This window comes from Accipiter gentilis, chromosome 15 (genome assembly GCF_929443795.1).
Source record: "Accipiter gentilis chromosome 15, bAccGen1.1, whole genome shotgun sequence".
Classification (NCBI taxonomy): Eukaryota; Metazoa; Chordata; class Aves; order Accipitriformes; family Accipitridae; genus Astur; species Astur gentilis.
Genome location: NC_064894.1, coordinates 20,774,816 through 20,789,927, shown reverse-complemented (window position 1 = coordinate 20,789,927; position 15,112 = coordinate 20,774,816). Strand labels below are relative to the sequence as shown.

At 43.0% G+C, this 15,112-nt stretch overlaps 1 protein-coding gene across 2 annotated transcripts in view; it reads left to right on the top strand.

Moving 5' to 3' along the window:
* Positions 1-2,689: 2,689 nt before the first annotated feature.
* Positions 2,690-15,112, top strand: part of ATG5 (autophagy related 5) — an 84,403-nt gene continuing 71,980 nt past the window's right edge. Inside the window, exons 1-3 of one of the 2 annotated variants that reach the window (XM_049818080.1) lie at positions 2,690-2,769; positions 3,678-3,838; positions 10,838-10,965. In XM_049818080.1, the coding sequence (XP_049674037.1) occupies positions 3,731-3,838; positions 10,838-10,965 (236 nt within the window). In that variant the 5' untranslated portion in view covers positions 2,690-2,769; positions 3,678-3,730. Of the gene's footprint in view, positions 2,770-3,677; positions 3,839-10,837; positions 10,966-12,789; positions 12,866-15,112 lie in introns of those variants that run through there. The other variant, XM_049818081.1, reaches the window with a different exon arrangement.

Here is a 15,112-nt window from a genome sequence, read left to right as displayed (position 1 = left end):
TTTTCAGCCTATGGAGTGGAATTCATATGCCTGAGACAGGTGCCTATGTTCCTTATACTATACATGAGAGAAGAGTGCAAACGTAAATGTTTAATCTGTTTGGTAGTTGCCATTAGTAATCAAGAGAATGCTGATTACACAGTCTAGCTGGCCAATGGTGTGCTTCAAGAGCTACAGCAGTAGAGGTTAAGCAAGACCTCAGGAGGTAAGTACAGGCAGCATCAAGAATGGGTCATATCCTCAGTATATACATAGTATCAGTATTACTGCTAATAGCAGTGCTGGCAGAATTCTTCTTGCTCATGAGAAAAAATCGGCAGGAGCAGTTGTGCCAGTGGATGTTTCTGGGCCATTTTCTTTTCAATATAAGCTGGCATTATCTTTAGTGATGCTGCTACAATGATCAGTCAAACCCTTCAGCACTACCAAAGTGCTCATGGGAAGAAAGGGCAAAGAATAAACATGTGGATCTCCTTGATTTCCTGTAGGGAAACCCATATGTGCAAAGCTTTCTGAAAGTTTGTAAATGTAACCAGGGCAAAGTACTTTTTTTTTTTTTTTTTTTTTTTTTTCCAGTGGTGCTGGCACCTCACAGCAGCTCCACTAGTCAATGCATCCTCGTCAGACCAGTTTCAATGGACCTGTAACAGCATCAGGAGTGTTCCTTGCAGAAATCCATAGAGAAGCCTGTAGCAATGACCAGTGCTTGTGGGTTGGATGCCTTTGTAATTGTGGGATCAGTTCTGCACAGGTCTCCATGGAAGCATCCTTCTGCATCCAGAAGTTTCTGCCATTCCAGGTCTGCAAGACAGTCATTTCCACACCATCCCCACTAGTTAAACAGTTGTGGGTGCACAGGGGCTACTTCTGGAGGAACTCCTCCCCTTCCATCACCTCAGCGTTGGCATGCCCTTTAGAGGTGCTGCCTAATACGTGCACCCAAGGCAAGTGCAAGTTGCCTACATTTAGGAGCATAAGGGAACTGGTCACTTGAGAGCCTAAAGCCCTTGCAATATAGCATGTGCTGTGGGTTATCTTTCCCTGTGCTGTGGGGTAGACCATACCAAATATGAAGTTTACTCCAGGTTTACACCAGTTTACCTTTTTTTTTAATTAATGTGTCACAAAAACCCTTGGACAGAAGATAGGGAAAGTTTCACCGTGTATGTGCCAAATCACAGAATTGCCACAGCTAAACTTTTTGCTTATAGAGCATTGACAAAAAAAAGTTACTTTTTTCTAATAATTTATAATAGGGCTCGTGTTCCGAATATTATGTTTTATCAAAAAGAAGTGATCATGACAAGCTTATTTAAACCAGAAAAAATAAAGCAAGCCCTTCAGGCTTCTTTAATTTTTCAGATGACTGAAAAAATACTAAAATTCCCGGAATCATACGGTTGAATCGGCAACATACAAATCCATTAAAATGTTAGTCTTTGTTTGGATAAAGCCCGCAGTCAGTCAGTTATAACTGTAGGTAGTTCTTGAAGTCCTGAAGACACCTTCAGCAGCAGTGGCCACTGCGTGACATCTGGTGGCCACAAGCCAGCATCGCAAGAACATCGCCCTACTGAAATTGCAGCGTGCCACCCACATCAGGTAAAACCACATTTTATCCGTTTTCTTTCAAATGTTAACTGCCAAAGTAGCAGTTGTAATGCATTTGCTAGTTGCACGTCTTGCCACAGAAGAACCCGGCTGTGACAACTGCTAGTGCGTGACACATACTAGCAAGGAAGCCATGACACAGATGTTCCTTGCAATTACGATGTTCCCTCCCACCTGCAGAGTGCCGTCCTTCCTGTTCGCTCCTACAGTTCTAGGACATCGAGACGGGGATTTGCGGAGTGGCAGAATTGCAGCAGATGTCCTTTAACATGCAGAGGGGGAATTCACCGTGAACTGGCACCCACTGGGCAGATAAAAACTGGTCCAGAACGGTGCTTTGGTATTGCAGGAGATGTCCCGGGTGGCGGCAGGTACTCCTCACCCTCCCGTGATCACAGTATAAAATCGTGGCGTATAAAATCCACCACATGAAGAACAGGAAAAGAGAACTATCGGGTAACAGAGAACTGAGAGCTGAAGCGGTTAGATTGCGCTCAAAATCCTCAGAGGAGCGTTTAAGCCCGAGAGCACCCAACGTTCTCACACCCCACCCCCCGCCCCGCGCTGGCAGAAGCGGGGCCGAGCGACTCCGCTGTCGCCTCAGGAGCGGGCCCAGGCCCGGGCCCGGTCACAGCTGCAGCCCGGCGGCCCCGCTCCTCTGGCCCTGCCGCTGCAGCTCCGACAGCGCCCTCGGGGGCCGCAAGCCGGCCGCCCCCTCGCAGCAGGGGACGGGGGGGTGAGGCGGCTGCGGGACCGACCCGTCCCCACCGCCATGTCGGTGCCCGGGGCAGCCGCGGCGGCGGCGGCGGGGGGGGGGGGGAGGCGCCGTCACAGCCCGCCCTAAGGCCCCGCCTCCGCCTCCTTCCCGCCCAGACACCTCAAACCCGCCACGCCCCCCCCTCCCCCCCCCCGCCGGCCCTTCTCCGCCTCGCTTCCGGCTTCCGGCGCCGACTTGGGGCGGAGGACGGAGGGACGGACGCCGGAGCCTGCCCGCCGGAAACCGGGCGGAAGCGGCGCGGCGGAGAGCGCGTGCGCCTTGGGGGGCGGGGAAGGTGGGGGGCGGGGCCGCGGCGGGGGCGGGGCCGCGGCTCAGTTCCTGCCTGGCGCGCCGCATGCCGCGCGCGCGCGCGCAGGCAGGCGGCGGGGGTCGCGACTGAGGTAACGGCTGTTCCCTCTACCCACACCCGCCCCCGCACACCCCCCCCCCCACCCCATCCCACCCCACCCCACGCCACCCCCCCGGCGGGGCTGCCGGGCCCGGCCCACCTCCCTCGGGACGCCCGGTCACCCCCGGTGGGCTGGGGCTGGGGCGGGGCCGCCGCGGTCCGCCCCCCCCCCCCCCCCCCCGGCCTTGCCGTTGCCCGGGGAGAGCACGCCGGGGGCTGCCGCCGTAGCGCTCCTCGGTCCGGCCCCGTGAGGCGGGAGCGCCGCCGCGCCGTGCGCTGCTGATTCACCTCGGGCGGCCGCCGGGGAGGGAGGGAGGGAGGGACGGACAGACGGACGGACAAACAAACAAACAAACAGGCGCCGCGGGGCCTGGCCGGGCCGCTGCTGCGGGCGCGGAGGGCGGCCGCCGGGCCGAGCCTGCTGGCGGGGCGGCCCCGGGGCCCATGCGCGGCGGTGGGCGATGCTGGGGCCCGACTTGGGGCCTCGGTGACCCCCCGGCCCGCGGCCCCGCCGGCGAGAGCCCTGCTGGCTTCGTTGTCCCCGCCGTTGCCTGTCTGCGCACCCCGGCCCTGCCGGCTGCCCGCGGGTCCGGGGCCGCTCGCCCGCCGTAAAGCCGGGACCTCGGCGTGACTGCAGGGCGGTAACGGGAAAGGCCCCTTCGCCTTTGGGGTTGGGGCGTGCGGCAGGCTTCTAAAACACACGTTTACTCGTCATCCACCGCGTGTTTGTAGTTGGGAAAGTGTGAACTCGGAGGCTTTGACTCGTCCGGTCCTGTGTACAAAGTGGTGCCTTTAGCGTCTCGGTGACAGCGTTGCTCGTGCTTGCGGGAGAACCTTGAACAAGGTGTGTTTATTTGCAGTCCTACTGACTCGTTTCCTCTTGGGGGAATGGGGTTGCAGTTCTAGCTGAAGAAACAAACTGTTCTACATGTGCTTCGCTATCCATTGGAAGAATGACAGATGACAAAGATGTACTTCGAGATGTGTGGTTTGGACGAATACCAACCTGTTTCACTCTGTATCAGGATGAGATAACTGAAAGGGAAGCTGAACCTTACTATGTGAGTATAACGAAGGTAGTCACAGATAGTCCAATGCCATAGTTATGTTTGTTTCCTTCATTCTCATCATGTGTGCTACTATGTGTTGTGGGGAAAAAAAAAAAACCCTCACCAAACCATAAGCTTTTTTCTCTTCTTATTTCTGGTACCTTCTGAAAGTAAACCGTATGACCATGCTGCGTGATCCGTCTTCACAGCAGGTTCAAAACTTCAAGCTCGTTTTAGCAGTGAGGGAAACTTATCGCAGATAATTAAGATCTTAAAAAAATTATGCAAAGTCAGCAAGTAATTAGGTAAAAGAACTAGTCTCTGTGTGAGTTTGTATGTTCTTAGATAGTGACCAGAAGGAAAGGAGAGAACTTGTATGTCACCTTACTACAGAAATAACTTCAGCCAGGGCTTTCTGCAGTCTTAAACACTAAGATCAGTCACCTGTGTAACACAAACTCATAACAAACACTGGGTCCGGTATTTCTGCTAATGGATGACTTCCACTCATTTTCTTTTCTTTAAATGCTAGCAGCCATGAGAGAGCTAGCTCAGATGTAGGAAAAGCAGTTATGATGTCTTAATGGTACAGTGCCTGAACTGGGTTGCTAGCTGATGATAAAAATGAGGGTGGTGGATGCATTTGAGTTGTAAATGGAGGTGCCTTCTATAATCATGTGGTATTTATTTATAGTGTACTCAGCAGTTTTCATTCTTTCAGCACCTAATGGACATTTGATTGATAGCGAATGCTAGCTGATTCAGTGAAACATAAATTTGAAACGTAACAAGTATGTGGGAGGAAAATCTTGTACTATGAGTTTTTATGTGATTCTAAAATCCTAAAGTTTTGTCATATCCCAGTCTACCCTTTTTGAAAATATTACTGGATAGTAATATTTTTTTCTGTGTTTAATAGCATCTTTATGTCATCAGTTTCTGATTTACATGTGTGTTCAGTGGGGTTTTGAAACCTAGTAAAGTATTAATGCTTTTCGTTCAGTAATCATAGTGCTCATCTTTCTATGTTTTAGTTTCACCACTGGTAAAACAGAAGCAATTTTACTTCATGTCATTGACCTTTTGCCAAATGCATCTGAGCTATTGAGAAGTCTCAGACTTTATATATATATATATATATATATATATATATATATAGTATAAGAGCTACGTGAAAGGTATGAGTTTAAGTATGGAGATATGCGGTCTTGATCTGTTTAACATCGGCATGGAAACCCTGAAACCATGATATCTTAATGGTGTGGCCAACTTTCTAAACCAAGGAGATGGTTTTAAGCTGGTAGGGTTTCTTTTATTTACTCTGCTTAAAGTGTGCACAAAATTTCTTAAGGCTTAATTCTCTATTTCTGATTATATCACTGATTATTCACAGATCACAATTCTAAAATTTTAGTTTCTTCCTTTTTCAGGTCGTGTTGGAACTGATATTATAGCTTTGCTTCTTGAAGGGACCAAGGATTTATAACAGTAAAAGGTAGAATAGCAATCAAGGTTTTAAATTATGGTTTAGTTCTCAGGGCTTCAGAGTGCATCTATGTTAATGTTTTTGTTCAGATCTGGAGTGCATTTTTGAAGTAAGTCTTCATCCTTTCCACTTACTGTGCCCAGGTTTGCATCACACAGCAGTCTTATAGCCCACAAGCTGAATCATTTTCACGTGAAGCTGAAGCAGAAGATGTGCATCAGCTGCTAATGGGCATTTAGTGTATGGGATCAAACTGGAGCTAAATTGAAGTAAAAACATTGAAACCCCTAAAACTGAAGTAAAGAAGTGTATGTAGCGAACGTTCCCAGCCCTTGACTCCAGCTGTTCAGCTTTATGTGTCTCCTTTTATTATGCTTGTTAATATAGGTAATAACCTCTCTTTTCCAGGCTGCCTTCCATAAATGGGAAGGCTGCATGGGAAGGAAACACTGGCATTGTTATGTTAAGAGGGGGAAAAAAACCCCCAAACTTCTGCTCTGAGGAACTTGCTTTATGAAGGTGGAGGAAGACATAGAACTGGAGGGTGAGGGGTTAGAAAAACAACCTAGAATCTGTGTGATGGATTTCAGTTTGTTGTGAGTGGTGTGACAGGAGACCCTTGTCTGTTAGATGCATTAGCACAGCACAGGAGCGATGCATGCGTGTATTGCATTATGGAACTGCATGGATGTAGCAAAGCTAATTTAAAATGAGCTTGTCTATCTTTTGAAAAGAGTAGTAACATCAAGACTAAGCAGCTCAGGTAGAACACTGTCCTATTTCTTCCTGTAGTCAAGCCAGGTAGGTTTCTGCAGAGTTACACTGGAAATGGATAGATCAAGTTTCTTTGGAGTGTTTCCTAGAGATGCCGGTGTTTGGAGTGAAAGCATATTGGGAGCAGCTCGTTTGAACTGCCTTTGTTGCTGGTCTGATTTTTCCCTAGTCCTAAAATTAAGATTTTTATTTTAAAATGTTCTACTGTCTGCCTCTTGGTGCAAACAAGTTAGAAATAAAATGTGTACAGGAAGCAGAGTACTCATTGGCTGAGATTTGTCAGGTGTAAAGAACAAAATTACAGCAGAAGTGGTCTCAGAATGATACTCTGCCCAAGGGACTAGCCTTTACTGGGCCACTCTTTAAGCTTCCCCAGTGTCAAAAGGGTTGTTTTATTAAGATGTCCGTAAGAGTGAGCAATGTAAAGCCATTCCTTGTTAGGATGCTTTGTTTCTTCATCCTCGATACATTGGTGATCAGACCAGTCCAGTTCCTGTTAAATCTAGAATTTTTCTGTTTTATAATTTGTTCTACATGTAAAATGGTGTTTTGCTTTGCGACAAGACCTGTGGAGATAGCTGGAGAGGTACTCTTCTTACACAGAGATATATTGCAAGCATTTACTTAGGCATTAGGAGTTCCTTGCATTTCATTTAACCTCTACAGAAAGCATTCCTGGTTATTGGGATTAAATACTGTAGCAATATACAGTATGCGAAAGGAAGGTGGTGTGGTTTGTGTAATTTTGGGGATGGCATGTTCTAGCCTACTAGGATTTATTTTGCCTGGTAATGTATTTGCAGATTCACTTTGTTTTCGTGATTTAATGAGGAGAACTTCTAATATTATTTGTTTGCCCTCCCCCCCCCAGTAGTTTTGTATAGCTATTCTGGTATAAGCTGAGCATACATGAATTTGTATGCATGTCTTTCACAATTTCTTTCAAAGCTAGGGCTAGAAATCGTACCAAAAGCAATTGATTATTGTTATGTCTGTTAATCAATAACTAGTACCTGTTTATTTTAAAAGGATTAAACAATTACATTGGGTATGACCATTGACTTAAGAATTCATATTGTGAATATGAATTTTAGGTTTTTTCATAATCTGAAGTGTTATTTTTTTAAATTGTTAGTACTGAGCAATTTGTTTATCTTGTCTTCATTACTGTTGCAATGGCCAGCTTTTTGTTTTTATACCAAGTGGGAGAAAATTTACACAACTGGTTTCTGGAGGGAAAGACATCCAGCCTCACTTAACATTTCAGGAATCCTTACTCAGTCTTGACACTTACAAGCAATTTGCCCACTGACTGCTTTAGACTTCTCTTGAATCTTCTTACAAGTCTGTCCTGTCTAGGGGACAAGACAGATGTGGCTCCTTCTGAGACACAAAACTCAACTGAAAGTGCAGTTTTTCATTCAGGTTTCTTTGTTATGCAGCATAGTGAGAGGCAAGCATTATACTTCTCTGCCATTGATCAGCAGGCAGCATTGCAAAGTCAGTTGCCAGACAACTTGAATCAAAACTGGGATTCTCTTCTGTTTAATTCTTTGTGTTATATAATGCACTTCCCTATTACTTACTTTCTCTCATACACTATTTAAATTGATAACTATTGAGTCTATGTTAAATATGCACTCAGTCTATTCATTAAAAACTTTGATACTATCTTGTGTGCATACTTGCCCATGCAGTACTGTAGGTCGTTTAATTTATGATGGGCATTCTGTCTTTTAGTGTATTACGTAGTAGTGATTTATCAGTCCTACGTTCAGGTTGCAGTTGTTGCTTTACTTGCACTGTTGGCTGTGTTTGATTTTCATAGCATTGTTCTAACCTTTAGCACAAAGTCTGCTGATAGGTTATTTGTTAAAACAAACAAACAAACAAAAAAACCCACCAAAAAACCCAAGAAAAAACAGCACCCCCCTCCCAAAACAAACAACACCCCTGCAGTTGAACAAATCTGACCTAGTGGAATGAGTTGAACTTGGATTAGGATGTCTTCTCATATGATCGTGTGGTTTTTTTCCTTAATTAGCTATTACAGCCCTAAACCAAGAATTATTATTCGTATCACTGAATCATTCTGAACATCTAGAAGTATTCCTGTAGGATAACCAAAGGCTGAAAGGGTATAGCCTCATTGGCCTGCATGAACTGGTTTAGGAGTCAGTAGCAAAAGTTTTTGCAGGAGAAGTGTCATTCTGGTGAACACGGCTTTACCTAAAAGGAAGGCTCCTTGCCACATTGTTAGAGTGTTGGAGAAGCTTGTGAGTGCCCAATAGTCTAGAACGTGAACTGCTGTGTAGAATTTTGGTTTTCATACAGACGCCTCTATAAAACAGAGAGATTGACTAAAGCCCAGCATATAGTTAAATACATTAAGGATTTTTTTTCTAAATATTTTTTAGTACTTTTCCTCTGGAAATACTCTATAATTGCATTTAAAAATTACAGAATTTTTGGAGTAAATACGTTTTGTCAACTGGTATCTCTCACTGAGTGTAGACAGCTGGTGGAGAATGGATATTAAAAGGGTAACAAAATGAAAATGTCTTTAAACTGTGCTTTTAAAGGTTTCACTTAACAGAATTAGTATACTTGTAAATCTCTAGGATAATTAAAGCTAGAAAAGTGATAGAATTGGATCCTTTCATGTGTCTCATAGAGGGGGAAGACTGAAAAAAGAGTACAGTAGGTGCTGCAAATGCTCAGCATCTCTGAAAAACAGGCAGTCCCTGTTAACCTGATGAACAGTTGGGTTTTGTACTCCAAAGAGGCCCATTGGGAGTGCTGGCTACATTCTGTTAAATTCAGTTAAACGCTGTTTGGTTATTGTCTGTGATCTCTAATTGTGTTAGAATAGAAACTACGTTGTTCTTCCACACTACAAACTGAAGTAGAATATTTCACAGAAGAAGTTAGTTATGCAGTTTAAAGGGTTATGTCAAACACTGTTGAAATCAATAATGCTTTAATATATTTGTCAATTCCTGCATGCCACATGCAGCATGCTGAAAATTGGCTTTTGTAGCAGTCCAAATGGGTCTCATCAGAACATACCAGCATTAATTTAGCTGTAAATATAATACAGAAATAATATGGAATTATTACCAACAATATTTGGGTGTGATTGGAATAGCCTGGACTATACTGTCTCAAGAACAATCACGATACATATGTGGAATTATGTTAATAAAGGATAAGATTATATTCTCATTCAAGTCATTGAGGTACAAAATAATTCTTACTTGAGTGTGTATATGACTTGAATTTATTGAGATTGTTCACCTTTTAAAACTGAAGGCTGTGTTTAATTACCTTGCTGAATTAGACTTCTATGAAAGAAAGTAGAAACAATATGATGATGGTAATAAGAGCAACAGATGGAAAAAGAAAGCCATATGGTACCAAATCAATTCTCTTTCATAAGAACTTACTCTTGATTTACTCTCCATACTTTTTTGTGAATCTGATATTTATAAATAAATTCTAGTATCATGGCCAAAATATTATCTAATTTATGTATCAAAGTGTGGTCTAATTGTTGGAGAGATTCTGGAAGAACGTTGCAGCAGAGATCAAGTTTTCTGTCAGGCATAGTATATCCTTACATAGTTTGTGGTGGCTGTACCATAGACATTCACTTAAGGCCTAGCATTATCTATATACTATAAAGAAAATATTTTAAAAAACAACACTGGTTATGAGGAACACTGGAAAACAGATATTTCTCTAAGTATGCAAAATATAATTTATTTCTATTTATTCCTTAGACCTATCTATTTTATGAATAATTAGGAAGTGAAAATAACTTTACAGGAAGAATATGATTCATTTAAAATGTCTGCTCCAAAGCTAAATGTTATTTTACAGGGAGGTTAATCTTTTCTCATTGGGATACTGAAAGGCATTATTCGTTAAAGCTTATGGACTGATTCATCTTAAGTAAATGTGCTATACAGTCATCATTCAGTACACTGATGCAGTCTACTTAACCATTCTTACTAGGCATGAAACTTTAAAAAAAAGGGGGGGAGTGAGTTGCAAGTAAAAATAACACAGTATTCTGTTTTGGATAGTGCATAACATTACACTTGAGGAAAAAAAGATAGTATACTAGAAAGCTAGAAGAAGGTGTCTTGTTTCAACTGATAAAATATTTCTTCCTGATTTTAGTAGCTGGGCAAAGGTTAAATAGTCAAGGCTACTATGATTCTTCCACTAACGTGGTGAATTGGCAAACCCAGTGCAAAGAAAATGGAAATTGCCAGCTATTGGAAATACAAAACACACTTGGAAACCAAACCCTCAAGCAGCTAGTTTTAATTCTTCTTAATTTTGTAAGAATTTCCATTTTTAAATAATAGGTGATACACAGTTGCTCATTGTATTTAATAAGTTAGAACATTTTCCTATCTGTTCATGTGAAAAAAGGTTAGAAGCTTCATTCTTTGGCAGAAATCAAATTCCACCACATCGAAAGAATAAAGAATGTATTTTTTTACTTCTTTTGTGTTGGTCTATCTGATGCTGCTATTCTGCATCTTTTGAGTACATAATTTTATGGCCTTTCATTGACCATTAATAAGTAAACTATCTAAAAGGCATCTTACCTTAAAATGGGAGGGGGGGGGAGAATGCAGATTGACTATTGGTTATGAAAATGCATGCTTGTTACAGATTTTTATTAATTTAGCAAATTTTATGTTTACTTAAAGTTTCTATAATTTTTTTTCTTTCAGTTGCTTTTGCCAAGGATAAGCTACTTGACACTGGTAACAGACAAAGTAAAGAAACACTTCCAGAAAGTTATGAGACAAGAGGAAGTTAGTGAAATATGGTTTGAATATGAAGGTACACCACTGAAATGGTGAGTTTTAACTTTGTACCTTTACTCAATGTATCATTTAAAGAGTTACCAAGTTCAGCACAGTGTCAGTACTTTTCCTAAACTAATCACTCTATTGGCTTTCAAAGATGGCAGAAGTGGAGTGGGGTAAGAAAAGCATGTTGTTTGGGAAAAACAGAAGAAGGTTTAATGTTGAACATGTTTTTGATTATTCTGCTCATACTTACTGTATGTATAAGGCAGAGGTGGTGCTGCACCTATTGTTTTTGTTCTAGTTGTTGTAATATGAAATGCCTGTGGTTTTGGCTTTACCATTTCTTGCAGTAGAATCGCCAAATAAATCTTTGTTTAGCTTATTCTACCTTCTTAAAAGATGCCTAATAATGCAGATAGGAAGTATTATTTCTGGAGTCTGAATGCAAATAGGATATATGCTTAAAGATAATAAAACATGCACGTAACCTTCACTTTCACTGGTGTGATATGTGCTTGCATCTAATGCTTCACAGGCTCTTGTTGAATTCAGTTAGACTTTATTGAACTAATTGCTGTTGATTCTATTTTTGTTCTGTCATATGGTCTATTAAAGGTATCTTGGTTTTTTTCCTGAGAGATTGGGGAATCAGACTGACATTGTTTCATTCACTTAGTTTTCATAAATACTGTTCATTAGATTTTGTTTCTTTCTATTTCTACCATAAAGAGTTTTAAAGAAAATGTTTTGAGAGCTGCAATGTTTGCTAGCTCTGTATAGATAGCATTAGCTCTCCAGAAAGTATTTAGTATTTTGAATGCTGAAGAGATTTTTATATCTCTTTTTATTTCCTGTATCATAATAGGAAAGAAAACTGCTAGAGACTGTTTTAGCTTCTCGAACGTGGATTGTCTTGTGATTAGCAAGCATCACATCATGGAGTCCCTTTAGACTTTGTGATGCAGTAGATCTCTTCTATTGTTTCTTTGAGACCAACCTAGTGTAAACCTTGAAAATATGTAAATAGAAAAGCATAAAACCTAGCTTTTTTTCACTTTTTCATAACTGACTGGCAAAACCAGCTTTAAACATCTATTTAAATTATCTGGAATTTAACAATGATTGGTTTCTTGGTGTGCCATATTGACTTTGAGTCATGGGTACTGTCTAAATAAACAGCAGGCTACCAAGTTTATCCCAGTGTGTTCATAATCTTGGGTAGATAATGGGAGAACACTTTATAAGTTTTCACTGAAGTTTTAACGAGAAAGGGAAGAGGCTTTTTACTTCAACCAAAAATAGGTCTTTTTTTTCTGTTAAGTTTTCAAATGCCGTGATGTTTAAACTATAATTAAAAAAAAAAAGGAATATATATGTATAGAGTAAAAATACAAATTATAATTCTAAAATTAAGTGAAGAGTTAGTAAACTCATTGAACATTGAAATGAACATGAATAGTGTAATTATGATCTGCTAATTAGGGCTCTGATCCTTCAGAAAATCTAAGCATATTCTGCCAGAACAGCTCCACTGATTTCAGTGGAATTGCTTTTCTAAGGAAAATGCTATCTGCAAACCATTATTTTAGGATAATGGTAATCCCCTAAATAGCTGAAGCTTGTTCCAGGGAAGACCCAAATACCAGAACCGAGAATTAGATTGAGCTAGTAGTTTGTAGAGAAAGAATAGTGAGTATTAACACTTAACCTTTTCAAGTGTAACTTATGCATTCAGAATCAAGTAGAACTTGCTGATAATAGTGCTTATTCTCATTATTTACTTTGTGCTGTGAGGTCATATGGCTTAGAGTCTGTGTGGTTTTATACCTGGTTGGCATGTAGTCTTCAGCTGCAGCTCTTCTGTTTTCCAGTGAGATTTTGGAGGAAGTCTGAAATGTAGTTTCAACTTCATGGTCTGCAGCTCCTGAGGAGGATGAAGCTCTCCAGGTCTGGAGTTAACAGGGGCCTGGGGCCTGCCACCGAGGTTGTTGGGTCAGGGGAAGATGGTCTCCTTGCCTGCAGGAGGTGTGTGCTGGGGGAGGGTCTGTGTCACCAAGCTGAGGAGCTGCAGGAAGAGGTCATCAGACTGCAGCATCAGAGACCACAAAAGGAAATGGATCAAGTCTTCTTAGAGACCCTGCACCTACTGGAACCTAAACTTACAGCTACATTGAAGGAGATGGCAGGCAGAGTCTGTGATTATTGGTTTGGAAAAGATATGGAAGGGCTGGAAGCTCGTGACTTCTGGCAACAGGAGGAAGGCTCCTTCTCTGCCTGCATTTCTGTAACTACAGGATAGGTTCAGTGCTCTGGCTGCAGGTGAGGGACTGAAAGCTCTGTCCAGTGATGCATCTGAGGTGGCTGAGCCTGAACTGTGCAGGGCCACCAGGAAGAAGTGGTGAGTGAAGTCAAAGGTCTGTATTCTGATGACTGTCCTTTATCAATCTCTCCAGGATCTTGAACTCTGCCATTTCATGGTCACTACAGCCAAAGCTGCCACTGATTATCACATCCAGAACTACTTTATCTTGTTAGTAAGTAACAGGTTCAGCTGCAGGTCAGCTCTGGTCCATCCAATGCCTGTATCAAGCAATCTTGACTGCTTGTGTCCTACCACGTTGCTTTTCCAGCAGATGTCAGAGATTAACGAGAACCAGGGTCTGTGATGCAGAAACTTATTGAATTGTTTGAAGAAGACTCTTACCTACTTCCTCGCCTGTATCGCATGATCTGTAACAAACTCACCATGATGTTGCCCTTACTAGTCTCTCCTCTGATCCTGAACCACAAGATCTCAACCAACCTGTTGTCTGTCCCATTGAGTTTCATACATCTAAGCTGCTCCCTCACGTGGAAGACAACACTCTTCCCTCGTCTCCCCTGCCTATCTTTCCTGAGGAGCTTGTGTGCATCCATCCACAACAGCATTCCAGTTGTGCAAACTGTCTCACCATATCTCAGCTAGCGCAGCACTGTCACAGTTATGTCACTGCATGTGGAAGCTCTAGTTTCTCCTGCTTGTTTCCCAAGCTGTGTGCATTTATGTACATACACTGGTAGTACACTCTCTTCTACACTCTTTTATGATTTTGAGATCTCCCTTGTATTTGTCACCTTTCACCACTTGCTTTCCACCCATGTCCATTAATTTCTACTTGTCTGTGGGTTGCTATTCACCCCCCTGTTGTTCATGGTCTAAAGCTGTCCTCACCAGGCTGGCCAACTGGAAGGTGAAGATAGTTCTGTCCCACTTAGGTAGATTCCATCTCTCCCTAGCAGTCCTTTATCCCTAAAGAGTGTCCTGTGGCTGTAAAAGCCAAGTCTTTGTTGCTACACCAGCTGCACAACCAGTTATTGACCAGCATTCGTGCCTCTCTGAGCCTTTCTCCTTCAGTGGTGAAATTGTGGAGATGCCACCTTGCCCCTGGAGCTGTATAGTTGCTCTTGGTACACTCAAGGGTTCTTTCGCAGCACTTACAATTTGTGTCCGTGTGGTTGAACAGCAAGGGCTAATAATCCAAGCACAGGACAAACCTTGCCAGTCTGTCTGCAATTGATTAACAAGCAGCAAACCTCAGCAGGTAGCAAGTGAGATTGGCAGATGAGGGGGGGCTCTATCCCCTGTAGGAGGGAGTCTCCTACCGCTATGACTGCTTCCTCTTGGTGTGGATGTGCTGTTCAGGCTGCTCTGATGCTTCCTCAGAACTTCTAACCCCTTATCTGCCATTGAGGCACTGACTGCATGTGGAGAAGGAGCCTGCCCTCTCTTGTCAGAGGTTGCAAGACTCCGGTCTTCCCCATCTTGTGAGTCTCCATTCACTGCTCCAATGACTGTGGACCCTCTTTCTGTGCAGCTGGGAGTTCAGGCTCTCATCTCTGCAAGGTCTCAGTGAAGATGCCATCAATGTCTGTTTATCTTCCCTGATGCTGTGCAGCCCACTGACCTCCTGCAGCTCCTTAACTTAACTTGGTGACATAGCTCCTCCACTAACACATACCTTCTCTAGGCAAGGACAGTTCTTCTGTTTGCCCCAGCCCTTGGGAGAGGTCCCAAGCTTTCCTGGCAGCTTGAGACCTGGAGACCTGCATCCTCTCTCAGGAGCTCTGCCTGAGTGAAGGCCTCTGATGTGCCAGGGATGGTTTCTTCAGCAGATGCTAGGGAGTGACACCCTATAGCTTGTTACCATCCTCTTT